Source organism: Carex rostrata, chromosome 14 (assembly GCF_964058835.1).
Source record: "Carex rostrata chromosome 14, lpCarRost1.2, whole genome shotgun sequence".
Taxonomy (NCBI): domain Eukaryota; kingdom Viridiplantae; phylum Streptophyta; class Magnoliopsida; order Poales; family Cyperaceae; genus Carex; species Carex rostrata.
The window spans coordinates 7482836-7504366 of record NC_135931.1 but is presented as its reverse complement, the minus strand read 5'-3'; the positions used below and the strand labels follow the sequence as shown (position 1 = coordinate 7504366).

The 21531-nt window shown below is 33.2% G+C and overlaps 1 protein-coding gene across 2 annotated transcripts; it reads right to left on the bottom strand.

Annotated features, from left to right (window-relative positions):
• Positions 1–733: 733 nt before the first annotated feature.
• LOC144565509 (uncharacterized) lies at positions 734–10385 on the bottom strand. 2 transcript variants are annotated; one of them, XM_078315293.1, is made up of 13 exons: positions 10092–10385; positions 9693–9736; positions 9013–9097; positions 8026–8158; positions 7324–7727; positions 6771–6908; positions 6210–6445; positions 5647–5819; positions 5045–5312; positions 4495–4599; positions 3582–3740; positions 2052–2585; positions 734–1648 (listed from the first exon to the last, which is right to left on the bottom strand). In XM_078315293.1, the coding sequence occupies exons 1-13, from the start codon at positions 10279–10281 to the stop codon at positions 1286–1288; spliced, it is 2832 nt and encodes a 943-aa protein (XP_078171419.1). In that variant the 5' UTR covers positions 10282–10385; the 3' UTR covers positions 734–1285. The 2 variants fall into 2 exon arrangements, with proteins under 2 accessions (XP_078171419.1, XP_078171420.1); XM_078315294.1 differs by having other exon boundaries at positions 2052–2582.
• Positions 10386–21531: the final 11146 nt, after the last annotated feature.

The window sequence follows — 21531 nt, the reverse complement described above, 5'->3', positions numbered from 1 at the left end:
AAATTATCAATTTTAATTATTTATTATTTATACAACTATACCTTTCATATAAAATTATAAAGCATATATACAAAACTAATATTAGAAAAAAATGAAATATCAAACATCTCATTTTCATGAATATTTAATCAAGTGCCTACCTTTTTTTAAATATTTTACTAACTTTTTACAAATTAAAACTCATAAATTATGAATATTTTGAATATTATCTGTAAACAACCAAGGATATTATGATCATTTATATTTAAATTGAGCATTAAATAATAAATTCACTGTAAAAGGAGATTATTACCATCAATTGTATAAATCGAAGTGAAAGTGATAGGCAAAATTATAAGAAGTCAATTTGTCACAAATCAAAAATTTGAGGACCACTATGGTATTATCCTTATTATTTTATGTACAACTCTCTCATGCTCCCCGTCCATATTTTAGGGTTTTCAGCTCTGCTTACAAAATAAAAAGAAAAAAAGAAGAAGAAAAAACATCTGTCCCTTGCGATGCAAGTTCCCAGTTATCACGCGTATATTCACTTTCCAAGTACTTTTTAGTAAAGGTGGTCCGGTAGATTTAGTAACCTGAATAAATCCGAAGTTTTCAGAACATAGGAAACACCTCGTTTTGATTAAAAATCAAGATTTTGCTTTAAATAAAAGAGGAAATCCATTGCGTCCCATAAAGTAACTAAAATGAGGTAATACATCAGCCGCTTGAAAAGGTCTAAACAAAAAGCTTGAAATGCTGCTTCTATTAACCAAGGACACTACAAAATGAACAAGTTAAACAATTCTAGTATCCTCGATTACTTACATCACAAAAGAATCAATAACCTACAACATAACTCTAGTTCAAATAACAGAGATTACTAAATTAGAAACTCAGAGAGAGAGCGAGAGAGAGAGATGGGATACTTAGCAACTGCTGCTAAATCTTTCAAAAAAAACATGAGAGATAATTATAACAATAAGCAGTAACAACCAAAATAGGAAAAAAAAAATTAAAAAAACAAGAGAACCTCTAACTAACTTCTTTAGAAACCTAAATCCTGGGAACCCTTATCCTTGCCCCTTCCATACATATTCACCAGACGCCCTATCATATGATATCATTTATGTACAACCCCTTCAATTTACCCGCTCCCCCCCCTCTTTTTCCTTTCTTCTAAGTTCATTTTTCTAACGGCAGCTTAGAACACTCGACAATCTCTTCAAGGAAACTGTGAAAAACAGTAAGAGTTCAAAAAAGGGGTTACAAACAATCAATTCCGCACCATCTCACAGCAGAATCAATAGCTACCCGCCCAGTTGATCGGGGTTCGTTGTGGAGCTGGTGGGGGCGGGTAGAGGCCGGCAGTAGGCCCTACCCCAGCAGCAGTAGGGCCCACCATCTCAACTGAGTGAGGGGGGGGTGGCTGGAGGAGCTGGTGGTGTGGAATGGCCATTGCAGCAGTGTGAGGGTAGATTCCAGCAAAGGCATGGGGACCGGCAGCAGCTGTGGGAGGAGCCTGGGCCTGCTGCCCAGGCGGGCCAGGAGCAAAGGCTAAATGTTGCCCGGCTGCTCCTTGAGGAGAGAGCCCATAGAATGACCCAGTCTGAAGAGTAGAAAGGTCCCGCCCTGGTGCTGGTATCCACATTGCAGAGGCTTCACTCTGGAATGTAATCATTTTTAGTAAGATTTTAATTACGAAAGGTGTAAACTTGTTTTCCAACCCTACAAGATCCAGAAATATAGAACCATCATGTGCCCCTCCATTATGAGAATATTCTTTTCGAAGTTTTAGTTCAAATAATATCCATTTGACCTTTAGTTATTTGCTTATTTTCTATGGAATTGACTTTTTCCCTTTTTTGCCTACTACTACCTGGAATATTGATTCTTATTTAATTCAGGGTTTTGAACCAACCATGTGAAGTACCATTTAATTTTCCAAATTTTCTTCAAAATATTTGCAAGATAACCTTTTGATCCCTATTAATCCTATCAAACTAATTCTCACTTGTACAGAAAAAACATTAACAGAAATGTAAAAAAGCTAGATAATAAAGACGTACCTGTTGCCCTGTAATATACATGTTATTCTCCTTGAATTGCGCCCCAGTCATTTCATCACTCTCACCTGGATTCCCAGTCGTCACAGGCGAAGCACCCGCATAACCAATGGTGCTCAGTCCATACGCACTGTACATGCTCGCTGAACCAACATTGGTAAGAGCCCCTGTATTAACTGCAGGTTTGTACTGTCCGCCCACCTGAGGATACCTCATAGGCAAGGCCGGAGCAGCACCTGGTGCACCAGTTGGAGCTGCATAGATGCCTCCAGTAGGTGCCTGCTGCGGAAATGCAGTACCAGCTGCATTGCCAAGGAAAGGGTGGAGAGTGGGTGGTTGTACATAGAAGGGAGAGATGTACTGGTTATAAGGCAGATAGTTAGGGGGGTAATGTGAAAGCTGTAGTGCCCCGACTGGGTGGCGAAAGACTGGCAAGGATTGTTGTGGAACTGAGATAGACGCTGGTATTATGTTGCCTGCTGGGCTAGCAACTGTGGACGAGCCAGAGGAGGATAGTATTACTGGGTTCCCTCCCTGCTAGAAACAATGCGACAAAATTTAGAAATGACTGTAATCAAGGACAATGGTTTTTACCAAACCAATATTTGTCATATTTTATTTATTCAGTGTTCAACCAAAATTTTGAATTACCTTTTCTATAAAGTACATTTTTCTTTTACTATACCGTTTTGAATTTAAATATATCATTTTTCTACTATGCTACCATTATACATTAAAGCTACCATATCTGTATCAGACAAGTATTTGATATGGATGCATGCACAATACGTATACAATACGTATCAGTCAAACCACGTTTTAATCCACTTAATATTGTATACGTATCAGTCAAGCCACGTGGTAATCCACTTAATAAAATTAATTTCTTAGGCAGATTTATAACGGAATTCGCATGATACCAAATTTAGCACAAAATCCTGTTACAGCAACAATCCAAACCACTAAGAGGGGTGTGTTGGGAATGCATGTGACCTGAGGATCTTGTATGTACTGAGAACTCAGTGATTTGCTCTTCTACAAGCTCCGACGTAGACTAGTTCAAGTCTATTATTTTGTTCGTTTTACATTCTGTCCTCAGTTTATTTTTAAATTTGGTCTAACTATCCAACTTCGCAATCATATTATCATATCTTTGTATTATTAAAATAGAACATCTTGTACTATAATTAGGTTCATATAAACTTATTTTCTGGAAAAACATTATATATCAATATTTTCAAGCACAAAAATAAGAGAAAAATTAAGTACAAAAAAGTAAAACATATTGTATCCTAGATTTTAATAAATTGCCAAATCGCCGTATACATATAGATACACGCATCCTTATCCATGAAGCATAGTTTTCCTACTATACACCTTCCGTAAGTGTCTTTTTGAGGAGAAACTTCTGGTGAAAGCAACATATTGGGTTTATTTAGGGTATAACAACCTGTCGTTCAGATTGCCACGCCAAGAAATATAGCAAAAAGAAAAAAAGAAAAAAAAGGCTTTTATTGTTATAAAGATACCAACCTCTGCAGAAATGTGACCAGCTTGACCAGTCAAAACTGAGATGTTGCCATACTTGATAGCTGCACCAGGGGCAAGGAATGGAGAGAACCGGCCATCATCAACTGCAGGCCGATACAACTGGGAGTAGTAGTTTGATGACATATCAAATGGTTGTTGTACCTGTTCAGTACAAGTTTAACAAAATAATTTTCCAAATGAAACTTTAAATCTGTGTAGACACAAATATGCAAATTCGGATCTAATTCTTAGTTTAAGGCACTAAACCAGCAAAACGTGTACACATTTTTTTTGAAACATTATGTGCACAGACAAATATACAAGTTTCTTTGTCTAATATGACACAAATACAACAATAGGGCAATTTTCCAAAACCCTAGGACAAACTTTTATTATTTTTATCAAAGGTTTAAATAGCGTTTATTGCATCATAGCAGAACAGCCAAAAAAACGACGCTATTGTCATATTGTGATGCTATAGCACCATAGCTTTTGTGGTCCGAAAACGCTATAGCGTGCTATTTAGAACCCTAATTTTTATGCAAAAAAAAATATTCCAGGTTTATAAACTTCAATATCAGGCTCATACAAAATTATGGGTGGATGGGAGAAAGCAATCCAGACAAGTGGGAGGTGACGGTCCATCTTTTCTGATGACCCGGACAAATCCCAGACAGTTTCATGGGTAACGCAAGCTATAGATGAGGCTAAATTGATTAAAATTTGCGAAAAAAATGTGGTGATATGCCCAGTTTCATGCCCTAAATAAATCATAAGCATATGCCATGTGGATCTGTATAGGGTAAGCACCTAATACAGGTGCAGCAGGGAGCAGATTGTGCAACATAGGTCATGAGAACAATATTTGAGCATATTCTGATAGATGCGAGAGAAAAAAATAATAATAATAGCATACCGTCACATTTGGCTGACCGACAGCATTACCATCATGCGCCATTACCTGGGCTGTTTCTGGTACATCCATGTCCTGAGGTTGGTTTTCAGTAAGCATATGGTTAACCTGGCCAAATAAGAAAATAATGAGATGGCAAACAACAACAACCACCAAGCCTTTAGCCCCGAACAAGTTGGGGTAGGCTAGAAATGAAACCCAACCGGAAAATAAGGAGATGGCAAGGCAAGTTTAAAATGCAACAGAAAGAGTTAATTGTACATTTGTACTGGTAGAATAATCATCACAACTGGACCTCCGGCATCAGCTAAAAAATTCCAGCTTCATTCTTTTTCTTTCTATTCAATTATGTGTTTATCAGCTTTTTACCAGATATGCAAATTATCTTCTTTTTTAAGGTTCGCTAGAAAAAATTTACACAGAACTACTCTACCCTTATTCATGCATCACCAGTTATAATGGTAGACAGCACCACGGGTATAATTCAGAGTAAACTAAAACAACTTGTACAAGAAATTGCATAAGAAGTCAAAATCAGAAATTGAAGCCATACCATTGAATTAGGTATATGATTTACGGTACCATCTTGTTGCTGTTGCGAAGTTGTTCCTGGCACATCCATAGGCTGTTCATATGAGGAATAAGGAGCTGACGAGAACTCGGCACTGTCTTGCAGGCTCACAGTGGCTTGTTCCTCCTTAGACTCCGCATCAACAGTTGAGGCAGAGGTAGGGGCATCAGCAGGAGAGATGTTTTCTAATACTTGCCTTATTGTACTTGGTTGATCTGGTACAGGGGTAGTCAAAGGTACCTCCTGAGGGCTGTACACATGCAGCATATGTAAATGAAAATAAAATAATTAATATTAAATTAGTAATGAATATAGAGAAAATTGTTATGTCAACCCTGAAATAAAGGTCCTAAATTTCAATGTATGGAGTAGAATGGAGTACAATCCAGCACAGGTACAGTTATTGGCCAGCCATTCTGGTTTCTTTATTTGTTTCTCAGCCAAAAGCTACTTTATAACAGCCAGATCCATTTCTAAATCCGATCATTAATGTCATACAAAACGCAAAAAAATACAAAATACTTGAGAACAGGACTTCAATGTGGCTGTTATACCCAGAATTTAACAAAGAAGAGCTCTCTCACCTTGAGGTACTTTCCTGGGCTGATTCCTCAGCCTGCTGGGGCAATGCAGCCTCAGGCTTGTATGACTCGGTGCTTTTCTCACTCATTTTAGGCCCATTTACAGAAGCTGCAATCAGACTGCAGTTCGATTCAAAACTCCCGAAGCTCAGACCATACTTCTCTGACTCTGGCACCTGTGATATTACACAAACCAAAGAAAGTAGTTACAAATATTGAGATTGCTTCTGTGTAGGATTGAATATTTTGCAGTAACAATACTGCTGGTTGGTAGCATACCATACTGTATTGTATTTTGGTCTATAAGTTAACTTCTTTGTTGTTTACCTTCTATCCCTTTTGAGTTTTCACTTTTTTTCCATCATAAGGGAAGGGTTGCCAGTAAAGAGTACAAGATCCTATATTATGGTCTAAGCCAAAATCCATTTCTTCAGCATATTATAACAGTTTGTCCATAAAAGGTTGCTATTACCAATACTCTTAGCAATACTACCACCAGAGAAAACGAGTAAAATGTTTCCAATTGTACCAGTAATCGACAAGTTCATTGCCAGTACGGAGCATACCTGGAGGTGATTAGGAATAATGACATGCTGCCTTTCTGATACATCAAGCTCATCTAGCTTTCTCTCCACTTCCGTAACCATACTTGTGCTCTCATTTGGATCAGGTGCAGGGACAGAAACTGTAACATGCTCAGAGCTTGAAGGTGCTAAATCTGTAGTAGCAGTGGGTGCATTGGACGGCTCAGCGGAGGCAATGTTGTTTGTAGATTTTGGCTTCCATTCCTTATTCGGTGCTCCTGAAACAACATTTTGATTAACCAAAAGTAAGCACTATCATTTCTTAAGGCAAGATTCATGCCAACCATACTAATCATAAGTAACTAAATGTTATTTTTAATCTGATGATAACAAACTAATACTTCAATTAAGCATACAAAGCCTCAAATAAAATCTTCAAGGCAGATCTGCACACAATAGGCAGTTTGCAAGAAAAAAAAACTCTGGGGTTGAAGGGTATATTTCTGCTTTTATAATGGCAACATGCAAAGCACAGGTATCAATTTGTTTTTCTGCAGGAGCAGGAGAGGAAATTTCTCAAAAATAACAGAAGTATGGAACTACCTCTATGAGGACCATTGGGAAGCGAGCCTCTGCTGTTGTATCCAGAAGAAGGTCTGCTGTTAGACGATGATCTGCTGCTGGAAGAGGGTCGACCATTAGAAGGACGTACATGAGCGGACGGAGCTGCATGAGTTGTCTCTGCATGAACAGTCTCAAATTTTATCAGATAATTCAAGGCAAGTAAATTTGACTTAAGCCTGCCAAAATCTGAGTCAAAATAGATGATAATAAATAAGTATCAGTGTTAACGCAAGAAAGTTTGTTAAGTATTTATACATCCCTCCCCCAATATCCAATATAGCCCTTCACAGTACAGAAATTTTCTACAACTGCCAGTTAGTGCAGCTATTTCCTGCTTTTTTGTAACTTTAACAACAACTTAGTGTTCTGATCCATCCCAAGGTGAACAGTTCCGCCATTTTATGCTTGGAAAAGGTACTTAATTGAAAGTACATACTTGTGCAAAACTAAATGGCACAGCACAAGGATCCAAGGTTGTTTATTACTTCGCCCAGTACTCAATGAAATCAATTGAAAAGGTATACACAATCACCTCTGTTGGTGAAAGAAGTACCGGAGTTCCTCTGGCTACCAACAGGACGCCTGATTGCACCAGCTGCACGAGGACTGCGGGCATCAAGGATCGGCACTAGCACGGGATCTGATGTAGATGAACAAACAGCAGCTGCCAAGAGAGAAGAGGAAGGAGGCTTTGCCAAGATACCAGCACCAGGTACAGGGGCTGGTGGGAGGGATCCATCTGAGCCCCCCTTCTCAGTCAGGGCTGATGGAGAAGAGGGTTTTGGCTTGAGCTTGTTATTATTAGCAGTTGTGTTGGATAGAGGTGGCAGAGATTCTTTTGCCTTGAAATTAGCAGTAGTGATCTTTGGTGAGCGGCTGTGAGATGAAGGTGGATGGTCTATTATGATGGCCCCATTTGGTTGACCAGTGGGGAGGCTAAAAATGAAATAAGGATAAATAAGTATACAAAACCATTTTTATAAAAGCAACAGTAAACTCACGATAATTCTTCACTTAGATATCTACTTTTTTGTATGTATTCTTTGGGATTTGTTTAAAAATATATATAATTGCTAGAGGTTTCACAGGGATTTGTTGCGTCAAGCAAAGCAGCATTTGTTTTTTTTACAAAGTGTTTGTGATTTATAAATAGTTACTCAAGCTCTAGTACATTGTCTAATGGGCATATGATGCAAAATTGAAACCCTAGGACAGATAGAATAAGATTATTTACCTTGGTGTAGAAGTAGACGCTTTGGCCTCCTTTCTGGGGCTGACAGATTCAGTCGGCATTTTTCCTTTCTCTATAGTTTTATCAGTTATTGCTCCATTTTCCTTTAAAGATGCTGCACTTTTGCCAGCCTTATCTGAGGCATTAGAAGAACAAATCATTTTCAAGATATTATAAGTCAGAAATAAGGACTATCAGGACAATACCTGACAGGTCATTTGTTGGTAAAGTAAGGTAACTACACTGACAGTACTCGAGACCAAATCAGGTGCCTTGACTATGATTCTAATGTTAAGTCTTGTTTAATGTTTTATGAGTGGGGCTATGGTACTATGCATAGCGTAATTGATCTCTACTATGAATCAATATCTTTATTTTTGAAGTTCAACCAATTGGCCTGAACCGTTCAGCATGATTAACATACAAAAATATATTAGCAAACTAAATTTTATATTTTTGGAACTTTCTTTTTGTACTATTTTTTAAGATAGGTAGAAAATCATTTGATTTAAATATTCTAGACCATTCAAAAGTAGTGATTGTCTACCTATCTAAAAAATAGTAAAAAAAATTTAAAAATATAAAAATTTAGTTTGCAAGTATATATTCGTATGTTAATCATGTTGATTGTTGAACCATCCAGATCTGACTATTTGAACTTTGAAAACAAAAATATTGTTGCATAGTACAGGACCAATCAGTGCTATGCATAGTACCATAGCCTCACTCATGTTTTATTGTTGGAACTGTGTGTGATTAGGTCCTTTCTTCCCTTCCCTCCCTAAGATATCACAATTGAGTTGAATGCCTGCCAGCTAGACTGTATGAGCATAGGTATTGCATAAAGGTTACCCCCCGCCCCCCCCTCGATGGTCGGTAATTCAGTACACCTCAATCAGGCACAAAGAGCACTGTTTCTCTGTCACCAGCTTCTACTTGCTTAGGAACTATCACAGTAAACTGCAGTTCCACTAAAATGAGTGGAAGTACCTTTCAAGAAGCGGGAAGAGAACCTCCCTACTCGCCCATAAGCTCCAGGCCTATTTTTTGGATCAACTGCCTCTCTGTTACCTCCCTGTCAAGTTAAAAAGCAAAAAAGTGGAGAAATCAGTGAATATTAGTGCATTGCAGGGAGTGAGAGACTTGACTGCATACAAGTAGCACTTGCTGAACTTGTATTACAATGAACTATAACCTGTGAGTTAAGGTTTTGCATGGATATTTGGCAGTATGTTAGTGTTCAACCTTTCAATGAGCGCAAGTTTTCCTCAGTTAAGCAATCAAAATGGAAGAACAGCAAAAAAAAAAAATTAAAAAAATTATTGGAACCGTCTCATGCCAAAAGAAAATAGGTTGGTCATACCAGTCCAGGAATTCAATCAACCAGTCCTGAAAAGTAAAACTACAAGTGCATCAACTAAAACCAGGCATTACTAGACAGTGATTAGGCTTATAAGAAAATACATACTCCAATTATGTGCCTTAAAGATAAACATGCATTATCCAACAATGTATTGTTCAATTTCCAACCTTTTTTAATTAATAATTCCCACAATTGTTGTCCAAGCACCATTTAGCAGCTTATACATTGAAATTAACTTCAAAATAAGCCAGGACATTATGTCCATCATAATGAAGTAGGATTGATGGGAGATATAAAGGGATTTTACCTCCTTTTTCTTGTCACGCCTCCTTTTGACTTCATGGAAAGTATCTGAGAGAAAAAATGAACTTAATTACACAGTAACAGATTACAGGGACACAATTTAACCAGTGAGATTTTCTCCATCAGTTAATAATGGGACTTGAGAAAAATAAACTTCCGAGAAACTAACCTAGATAAAATCACAAAATTAACAGATTAAGTAAAATTGTCTCAAAGTTTAATTTCCGAAATAGTGGTTTTGGCAGACTAAAGCAAATAAGACTGACAGCCTATAAATCTCCAGGCATTGGAGAGAGGAAGTCAAACAACCAGGCTCGAGTGAACCAAATGGAGCTCGAACTGAACTGGATCAAGCAATATCTACGTGAGATAGAGAGAAAGGGAGAAAAATATCCATTGAAACCTTGGAGAAGAAGCTTCTGGCAAGTTTCGTTGGGATCCATCGAGCATTCGCGAAGCATGGCATAGACTTCTTCATCGCTATGGTTCGACGCGATCTCCTTAATGTTATCGATAGTTTTCCTTACCCCCGCCGGAATCGACGCTGCCGGAACCCTAGATCCGTCGCCGCTTTTTCCTGTACCTCCGTTCATATTCGTTTTTCCAGAAAGAGAAGAGGAGGGGGGGAAGAGAGATTTGGGGTCGAGTCGGGTGGGGTTTAGTCGTTTAGAGAGAGACGGGGAAAAATTGAAAAGAAAAATAGGAATACGGGAATTTTAGGGGGGGCAAGGAAATTCCTAAGTATAGTCTAGTCGGAAACAGTGGACTCGAGCTGTCCCCACGAGTCTGTGACTGCTACCAAAAGGGAAAGTTTTTGGGTTCGGAGGGAGAAAAAAAAGACCAGTTTCTTTCTAACAAGTATAATAATGAACGGAATAAAATATATCAGAATATAACAAGCGTATTTTAAAATATAAATAGGACCCTAACATTATTAAGGGAGAGTTTGTAATTTCAGAAATCGGAAGGAGAAAAAAAAACATCAATTTTTAAATTAAAACGATGCAGCTTGAAATTGCAAGAGATTTGTTATTTATTTGCAAACCACGTAGTTAAAAGTAGATAGATTCGGTAGAGATGCTAGTGTCAACTGAGATAAGGATCGGTGGAAATATTTTTTTACCTTACTCATTACAAGTTTTTTTTTATTCGTAGTTTATTTTTATTCGCTACGAATTATCTTATCATTACTTTATTTTTATCTGTTGTGATTGTTAGATAACGAAACAGTAACGGATAATTTTAATGTAATAATTAGAGCAAAATCAGGGTGTGATGTACTCATCAAGAGGGATTGGTGAGCACATCTCCGAAAGGCTATCAAATTGACTTCGAACTATAAATTCAAACCATTGAAATCAATGTACTTCGTGAGTGATGCATGTAAATGCAAAAAAAATTAAAGTTTTGAATTGATTTAGCACATGATTAAGCGGTCAAAACAATTAACATTTTATAAGTTATTTTTTAAATTGCTTTATATATTCATTTTTCATCAAATTTTTGACCACTTGATCATGTATTAAGTGAATTTGAAACTTTAAAATTTTTGCATGTACGTGCATCACTCGCAAAGTACATGGATTTCAACGATTTGAATTTGTAGTTCGAAGTCAATCCAATAGCATTTTGGAGGTGTGCTCACCAATCCCTCTTGGTAAGCACATCACACCATAGTTTTGCTCTAATAATTATATTTATTATTAAGAATTAGTCTTTGGTCTAGTGGCAAAGACACGTGGTCTCTATGTAAGAGGTCGTGTTTGAAAGTCTAAACTTTATTGGAATTTGCTATAATTTATTAACGTGTTTTAATAGTTAATTAAGTATAACATAACTACCAAGAATAATGAATATTCATTGCTCATTAAAATATATAATATATATTATTTTTTTATAATTACTCGACCAGATAATGGGTATGGAATAGACATTAGTCATGCTCTTATCCGTTTAGATAACGAAAAAATATATTTATTCGTACCCAATAAATTTACGACAAGAGAATTATATCCGTGCATATCTTATGACCTTATCGATACGGTACAGATTAAATAAACAGATAAAAGGGTGCCATTGACACCCCTAATGCTAGAAAGGAAGTCCAATTCATTTTTGCGTAGTACTTACAGTATATGTGATATAATTTTATTAGGATATCTGCAAAATCAGCTATATATTGGCATCGGAAAATAATTATAGGATTGCCTTGAAAAATAGTTAAAATGGTGAAAAGAGCATGGAATATGATAAATTAACATTAAAATATTTTCGAATTTAGTTTTATATTTGACTTGGGACCATCTGATGCAGGTTCTATGTGAGGGCATCAGAAAGACCTGCAACTAGAGTGGAAAAAATGTGCAATTCCGTGCTGTACTGTGATTAACACGTCATGTCGTATCGTGATCAAGTTAATTTTTCACGTGCCGTATTCAAAATGTCAAGTGATGGTCATAGCACGCGAATAGTCACATCACGTGAGTCACGTCGTATCCAAACGTGATGTGATCAAATATAACTCGCGTGACTATTCTATCATAGTTTCAATTAGATTGTTCAAGATTCACCATTTGATCAAGATCTAACTGTCCTAATTACACTTGATTGTATGACCACGTGCCGTGCTGTGACTAGAAACTTCGCGTGACGTACCGTATCAAATTTTCAAAAGATTATCGCGTCACATGAATAGTCACAACACGGAATACGCAGGTCACAACACGTAACCGACACACATACCGTATAATAACCGTGCCGTTCCGTGATGAAACCAACTCCATCGTACCATTTTTCTCACTCTACCTGGAAAACTTGAGTTAGAAAGTCGAAAGTTCGCTGGCATTGTTACTAAAAAGAAGTAACAATAATTTTTGAATTGTAATTGACAAAATAACATAATTTAGAAGAAAAATAAACGTTGTTATACATATCGTTGTATTTTATGGTTGGTCTGATTATTACTGTTTGTGGCTTTGAATGTGTCTTTTTATATAGACAGGTGGTTTTATCTTAAAATATGTGCTGGATTCTATCGGCATTTCCTTTTTGTTGTTGTGCATATTATACAAGTAGCGGATACAAAGAATCGAAATTTCTTTACTTATTGTTCTGAAATTTCAAAATTCTAATATTACCATCACTTTAAATAAATTAAAAAGCTGCCACAGGCCCGGTTCTAGTTTGCACGCTATTTTTGACGCGTATGCAGACTGGTCAATACACCAAATCTCTCTCTCTCTTTTTTAGAATCAGACTATAGAATTGGACAAGAGGAAAAAAACAATTTGGTACACATACTAAATCTGCGCACCCACAAAAATAGTGCACAAACTGAATCTACGTAAATGACAACTTTTGATTTTTTTTTTTTTTAAATCGGTATCACGCTATTTTTGTCTCCGAATCAAAACAATCAAAATACGATGGTTAATCATCACTAGCCATATTTCATAGATTGAACCGTTAGAAAATATAAGAAACATTTTGAGATTTAGAGATCTGAAATATAAAAATTCAAACCTAATCACTTTTTCGTCACAAACGATAAAAAAAAATTACCAAGATCATTGACCCTCTGGAGAAACAAATTATCAAATTTTATCCTAAGCATAGTTTAAAAAAGAGCAATTTCATGAACTACTTTTTCCTTTGAAAATTATAAAACAAAATGTTCTCTCTCAATTTTTTTTTGAAAAAATATCCTTCTGATACTCACCCATGAAATTTTTTTCTCTCCTCCCAATTTAATCCCATACTTTTTAGTTGTCTCCACTACTCTCTCCAAATATTTGATGTATTTCTCTTTTCTCATTGTTACTTTTATAAATTATGATCGACAGATACATAGTTTCTCATTCTATCTTTGTATTTAAAAAAATGTTTGTGTTATTTTTATTAAGCTTTCTGATTAAACTTGTTGTCTTTTACTGTAAAATATTTTTAGCGTTTAGAAAAAATAATTTATTTTCATCTAAAATCTACTTGATCGTATATTCGTACATATTTTGTAGAAATTACCATTATAAAATATAATTTATTCTGAAATAAAGGTTATTTCTTTCGAAGTAAAATACAATTTTTTTTTACTTTTTATATTTATATTGGCTCCAACAATAAGCTTGTTTCCGTTGCCATAGTAACGATAGCAGAACAAACTATGGTATTTATCTTGGCCGTTTGATCCAAATCGAACTGATCGTGCACAATACAATACGACTTTTAGAAAGTTTTTTTTTTATATTTATACAAGCTATTCGACAAAGGGTTTAGTTGCTTTGTGATTGTTACCTTAATCATGAAATAATCAAATTGCGCCAAAACAATTGATTCAATAACAATTTTAGAGAATTATTTTTCATTGCTTCGAATCAAACTAATTTTAAGGTGGACCACTGCAATCGTGATTATATTTTATTTTTTCTTATTTAAATACATTTTGTATCAAATTACTGCAATTTAGGATTTTGCTTGTTAAGTTATTAAATAATAAATATTGATAGATCTTATTTTCTATTTTCGCAATTTGTTTTACGGATACAAAATTGATTCTCAATTTCCACCAAATTTGATAAATGGCGTATCTAGATTAAAAACTATATTTACATTAAAATTCCATTTTTATTAAGAAATGGATTGCTTATTGTGATTGCTAAAGAAATTGTTGTAAATATAATCTAAATATTTTTTGCGTAAGAATCTAGGAAATTTGCTCCAAGTTTAATTTATTATATATTCTTTGAGATTTTAAGTTCAAATTAGTTGGTCATCCTAATTTGGGTCCTATTTCAGGTTTAATAAATTCAAGTGATTATTGATTAGAGTAAATTTGTGTTTGAATAATTCATGTTTGATTATATTTGTAATTGGATAATTGTTATTTTAGTATTTTTTTTTTTTTTTTGAATTTATGAGAGTAACGATGAGGAAAGAGAAAGACACCATAATTTTAGAGGAAAGAGAGAAGACAGCTTAAACGGCCATTTTTTTTAATACCCAAAAAAAAAAGAAAAATATTAAAAATAACCTCTGTTTTGGATTTTTTTCATATATGCCCTGACCGCCTGGAAACGGGGCGGGCCAAAATTTTAGCAAACCGCCCATTATACGGGCGCTTCATGCCATTACCAAACCGCCCATATATTGGGCGGTCCACTTTTTTTTTTTTTTTAGTTTTGTTTTTTTTTTAAACAGAAATTTTTTTTTTTTTTGTATTGAAATATTAGAAATATTGAATATATTTCTTTAAAAATAGATGAAATACAATATAATTTAATTTATTAGAAAGACTACAACAAATAACCCGGATCAATATTTTTCAGGTCGGATTTTTTGCGGCTGTAAGAAAAATTAATATATTTTTTTATGTGTTATTGGACAAAAATAAAAATGCTTAGATTCCGAGTAATTGATCCCGGTTCAAAAGTTACTTCTATGTAATCTAGAAAATATTATAATCCTTCTAGGACATTTAATTTATAAAAAGTTGTATCTATTTTTGAAAAAAAAATAAAAACTTTAAGTTATTTAATAATTGTTATTAAAAAAAAATTCTCAAAATAGATACAACTTTTTATAAATTAAATGTACTAGAAGGATTATAATATTTTTTAGATTACATAGAAGTGACTTTTGAACCGGGATCAATAACTCGGAATCTAAGCATTTTTATTTTTGTCCAATAACACATAAAGAAATATATTAATTTTTCTTACAACCGCGAAAAATCCGACCTGAAAAATATTGATCCGGGTTATTTGTTGCAGTCTTTCTAATAAATCAAATTATATTGTATTTCATCTATTTTTAAAGAAATAAATTCAACATTTCTAATATTTCAATACCAAAAATAAAAAAATTTCTGTTTAAAAAAAAAAACTTAAAAAAAAAAAAAATTAGAACCCAAACCGCCCAAGCATTGGGCGGTTCATTTTTTTTTTTTTTTAAAGTTTTTTTTTAAACAGAAATTTTTTTATTTTTTTTATTTTTTGTATTGAAATATTAGAAATGTTGAATATATTTTTTTAAAAATAGATGAAATACAATATAATTTGATTTATTAGAAAGACTGCAACAAATAACCCGGATCAATATTTTTCAGGCCGAATTTTTCGCGGCTGTAAGAAAAATTAATATATTTCTTTATGTGTTATTGGACAAAAATAAAAATGCTTAGATTCCGAGTTATTGATCCCGGTTCAAAAGTCACTTCTATGTAATCTAAAAAATATTATAATCCTTCTAGTACATTTAATTTATAAAAAGTTGTATCTATTTTGAGAATTTTTTTTTGAATAACAATTATTAAATAACTTAAAGTTTTTATTTTTTTTCAAAAATAGATACAACTTTTTATAAATTAAATGTCCTAGAAGGATTATAATATTTTCTAGATTACATAGAAGTAACTTTTGAACCGGGATCAATTACTCGGAATCTAAGCATTTTTATTTTTGTCCAATAACACATAAAGAAATATATTAATTTTTCTTACAGCCGCGAAAAATCCGACCTGAAAAATATTGATCCGAGTTATTTGTTGTAGTCTTTATAATAAATTAAATTATATTGTATTTCATCTATTTTTAAAGAAATATATTCAATATTTCTAATATTTCAATACAAAAAATAAAAAAAAATTCTGTTTAAAAAAAAACAAAACTTAAAAAAAAAATAAAAAAAAATAAAAAAAAGTGGACCGCCCAATATATGGGCGGTTTGGTAATGGCATGAAGCGCCCGTATAATGGGCGGTTTGCTAAAATTTTGGCCCGCCCCGTTTCCAGGCGGTCAGGGCATATACGAAAAAAATCCAAAACAGAGGTTATTTTTAATATTTTTCTTTTTTTTTTGGGTATTAAAAAAAATGGCCGCAGCTTAAAAGTAAGGGAGAAAATTGAGAGGAGGGAAAAATTTACTTGAGTTCGTTCCAGAAAGTTATTCTGTCAAAAAAAAAAAATTTGAGAGGGTATGTTTTGTTTGATTTTCTTCAAAAGAATGATAGTTCATCAAATTTCTTATTTTAAAAAAGATAAATATACGAAGGTTTAAAATTTCAAATTTTACCTTCGAAAGTCGATACGTTCAGATACAAATTTGAATCTCAAGTTTTAAATGGCTTGTCATCTTTTCACTCTTACTTTTTTTTTTTTTTTTTTTAACTGAGCATTTGCATCGGTGCTTTTTTTTAATTGCTAAATCATACGTGATAATTTTTAATTTAATTTATGGGTTGTACGACGATTGTTTATTTAACAATTGTTCAAAAGAATTATTTAATAAGAAATTATTTTTCAAAAATAAGTTGACGAAATATCTAAATCTTATTGGTTAAAATCTTCAACGCTCTCTCTTGGACGTGTAAAGAAATTTGAAGTGATTGTACCACTGTAGGGAATTAAAAATTAACTTGATTTTAATTTCTAAGTTGAAAGTTTAGAAACTAATTTTAATTGTTGGGATGGAGATGGTTAAAAATGACTATGTTCCTAATTTCAAAGCAAAAAATATGGCAAAGTCATTCGTGCGATCGAGGCACTAAATATTTGCAGCCGTTGAGATCCGGTATAGAAAGAGTAGCTGTGTGATAGAAGAATAAGAAACCGATAAGGGCGTGTTCGGATGTCACAGGATTACGGAATGAGAATGGAAATGGGAATGGGAATTCAATTTTGAAAAAGTGAGAACCCACAGGTACGGAATGCACGGGATTAATTATGGGAATATGAGAAAATGAGTGTTCGTTTGTATCATGGGATTAATTGTGAGAAATCTTTATTTATTTTAAAATATGTGTATCTATTTAATTGTTTTAGTTTAATTTAGTTATAAATGATTTTTTATTTAATTATTATTTTTGAATAGTATAGCATTCTGTTTTGTATTGATTTTAACCAATTAAGTTAAAGTTAGCTTAATATAAAAAAGTAATTAAATATAAAATTACACTGAAAAAAATTTGTGGTGCCACCATTCATTTATTTAGACCAATAATATATTGTAAATTTAATATTTTAATAGATTGTAAATTGTAATATTTGATAAACATAATTTTTTTAAAAATTATATTAATAAAATTAAATAAAATTGATTAAATAATAATATTAAAAAGACGAACCATTTCTAATGAAAAATATGACTAGAATGGTACAAATAAAATAAGAAAATATTTATAAATAAATTAAAAATAAGAAAACAACAATTAAAAACAATTACAAAAAATAAACATTTAAAAATATTTACAAAAAATAAACACTTATAAACAAACAAACAAGCATTTAAATAGTGAATATCCAAAATAACTGTCATCACAAATAAGTAAAGAGAAAAAGAAGACTATTTTATATTTATAAATCTCTTTCAAAATCATAACTGATAATTAAAAAAAACAAAGGTGAATTCAAGAGTAGAACATGTTTAGTGACAGATACTCCAATTAATTTAAGAAATAACAAAGAGGAACGAGAAGAATACAAAGGATGGAAAATTTAACTAAACTAGAAGGTATCTTCGTTTGATCCTAATTGAGAAATAATAAAATGTGCTGAAAAAAGGCATTTGCTTTCTAAAATAACAAGAAAATTGTTATATTATTTGTATGGAATTGAATTTATTAAAATGAACTTTACGAAAAAATTGAACAAAAGTGGGCTGCTAAATAAGTATTTATATTGTTATAATTAATAATAAAATAACATCCCAATTTAATTTGTTAAAAAAAAAGTGTTGTTGTTGTTTGGATTTTAAGGTCATCACTTAGTCCGACAAGTGAAAATTTAATTGAAGGGGAAGTATTTATATACTGGCCTTTGATTGTTAAGACACGGTGGAGGAAAGAGAAGATAGAAATATATAATTAAAAATTTAACAGTTGGAAGATAGAGGAGGAGAGAGTGTGATTGGAAAAAAAATGAAGTATGAGAAGATGTATTTTTTTCCATTAAATTGAACTGACACAAGTCCCGAGACAGAAATTAAAATGGGTAGAAATAGGAACAAACTTAACATCTGAACGGTGATTTGGATTGTCTTCCCAATTAGTTAGAAATCCCACTAATCCCAACTTTTTCCCAGTCACCCGAACACGCCCTAAGAGCCTGTTTGGCAGCCTACTAAAGAATAGAAATGGATATAAGAAATGAAAATTTTGAACTAGATTTTACTATTCATATGGGAAAAAAAAAATTTACTCTGAGTGAATTTTTTTTTCTCACGTGAACAGTACTTTCGAGATTACTGCCGAACAGGGCCTAAGAGAGAAACGAAACAAAATGCGTATCCTCTGCATTAACTCAAAAAGGAATTTTTTGAGTTAATGAATTTCAACCGTCTGATTTTGAACGGAGCTAATCCGGCTCTTTCTTACAATATATATAGAGACTCTTTAATATTAATGCGGATCTAATCTGTACGAATCTTAAAACAGATCAGATGATCAAGATTCATTTAACTCAAAAGATTACCTTTTGAGTTAATGCAGAGGATACGGATTCAACGAAACATGCGTTGGTTGCGGCAGAGTGCATGGCGGTTTGTTTGAAGGCACGTAAAAGCCAATTCAAGTCCAGTCAGATATGTGACATGGCAGAATAAGATCCGAAAAACATATATTTTAATCTGGTATGGATCTTAAAAATTTATGTGTCACTATAGAGTTAGGCTAATATGACACTAGTGTTATTTCAAACTAAATAACACCACATCTTAAACCGTTAGATTTGCTTTAATATTCGTAATATCCGCTTTTACTAATCAAGCACTTCATTTTGTACGAATATTAAAGCAGATCTAACGGTTTAAGATGTGGTGTTATTTAGTTTGAAATAACACTAGTGTCATATTAGCCTAACTCGTCAGTATATCTAAAACATACCCGAATAAAATTGAAGATTAATTCAGATACCTGCGGAATATTCTTCCCGTAAAAGGAAGTTTCCCCATCAACCGGCGAAGTAAAAACATATAAGATACATAAATTATCATGATATGGTCACATGGGATCTGCTTTTTACATATAAGAACCCGGTAATTCAATTGAAAAGTATATATACGGAATGATTAATTGGCTCGTTTTTACTGTTGAAAACTCGTTAGAAAAACAATAGTTTTGTTTTCATTTTGGTGAATTTCCAAATTTGTATCCTGACAATAATTTGGCCACTTGAATAGGGGAAGCATATATGTGTGTTAGAAATTTATTTTAATTCATTCACAAATTAACTGTCATTCGTGCACAATTAGACACCATTTGTTTTCTTTAATGTATCGAAACAATAATAGATAATGAATAGGAATTTATATGTCACGATTGTACATATTTGCTTATAAATAACACATGATATATGAAGAGTTTATTACACTATTACCCTACAATTCACATTAATTTCTAAAACAATCAATTTCAATTCTCCCATGAACAACATTATTTTTTTGATAATACAAATAATATTATTTTGCTACTGTTGTTGAGAGAAGTTACATCAATCCGTACCACGGTCGCGGCAGTATGCAGTGTAATTCCGACGTAACTTGAGATTGTCTTATCTGATTATTTTTGCACATAAGACGGAAGGTTGCCTTAGGATGTATAATAACTTTTATTATTATTGTTATTGTTATTGTTATTATTATTATTATTATTATTATTATTATTATTATTATTATTATTATTATTATATTGAATATATTTCGAATATAATTGTTATTTATTTTATTTATCAAAATTCATATTTAAACTAGTTAGTTATTTATTTTTCCAACATCCTTATTAATTTCTCGACTCTTCTTTTCACCTCTTGGTGCTCTGTAGTTATCTGGCATGGGAGCATGAGCACGATTTAATCCGGCGGGTGCTGATTTGCCTTGTGTGTATTTGGGATTTGGCTCGTTCTTATTTTACTTCAGAACAATAGAACCTCCGAGATTTTTATTTTTATCCAAAAAATAAATAATTTTATTATAAATAACCACGTTTTTCGAAAATTTTTATTTCTACCCAAACCGTATATATTCTGTGCGGCCCGAATTAAAAATTCGGACCGTATAGAATATATGCGGTCCGAAATTTTTTTTTTCTTTTTTTGGATTTAAAAATTCAGACCGCCTAGAATATTTGCGGTCCGAAATTTTTTTTTTTTTGCTTTTTTCAAATGGCCTAGGTAATTTTTGAGTGATAATATCTCACGATCTGTTTAGAAATTTGGATGAAACTTCACAGTCTTGTTCTATGATGTCAAGACTACATGTCGGTCAATTTTCATGAATTTTGAAGATATTTTCCTATGTTAACTAGAGATGCAAAGTTGGACTCAGAAGCACTGTTTTAGCAGTTCGGACAATTTTTGAGAGATGATATCTCACGATCTGTTCAGAGATTTTAAATAAAACTTCACAGACTTGTTCTACGATGTCAAGACTACATGTCGGTCAATTTTCATGAATTTTGAAGATGTTTTCCTATGTTAACCAGGGATGCAAAGTTGGACTTATAATCACTTCTTTAGCAGTTCAGACAATTTTTGAGTGATGATATCTCACGATATGTTCAGATATTTTAAATAAAACTTCACAGACTTGTTCTACGATATCAAGACTACATGTCGGTCAATTTTCATGAATTTTGAAGGTGTTTTCCTATGTTAAACAGGGATGCAAAGTTGGACTCAGAAGCACTCCTTTAGCAGTTCGGGTAATTTTTGAGAGATGATATCTCACGATATGTTCAGATATTTTAAATAAAACTTCACAGACTTGTTCTACGATGTCAAGACCGACAGGAAAGCAACTAGGAAAAACAATCCAAAAATATTTTGTTATGCAAATTTCACCAAATACATAAAAATAAGA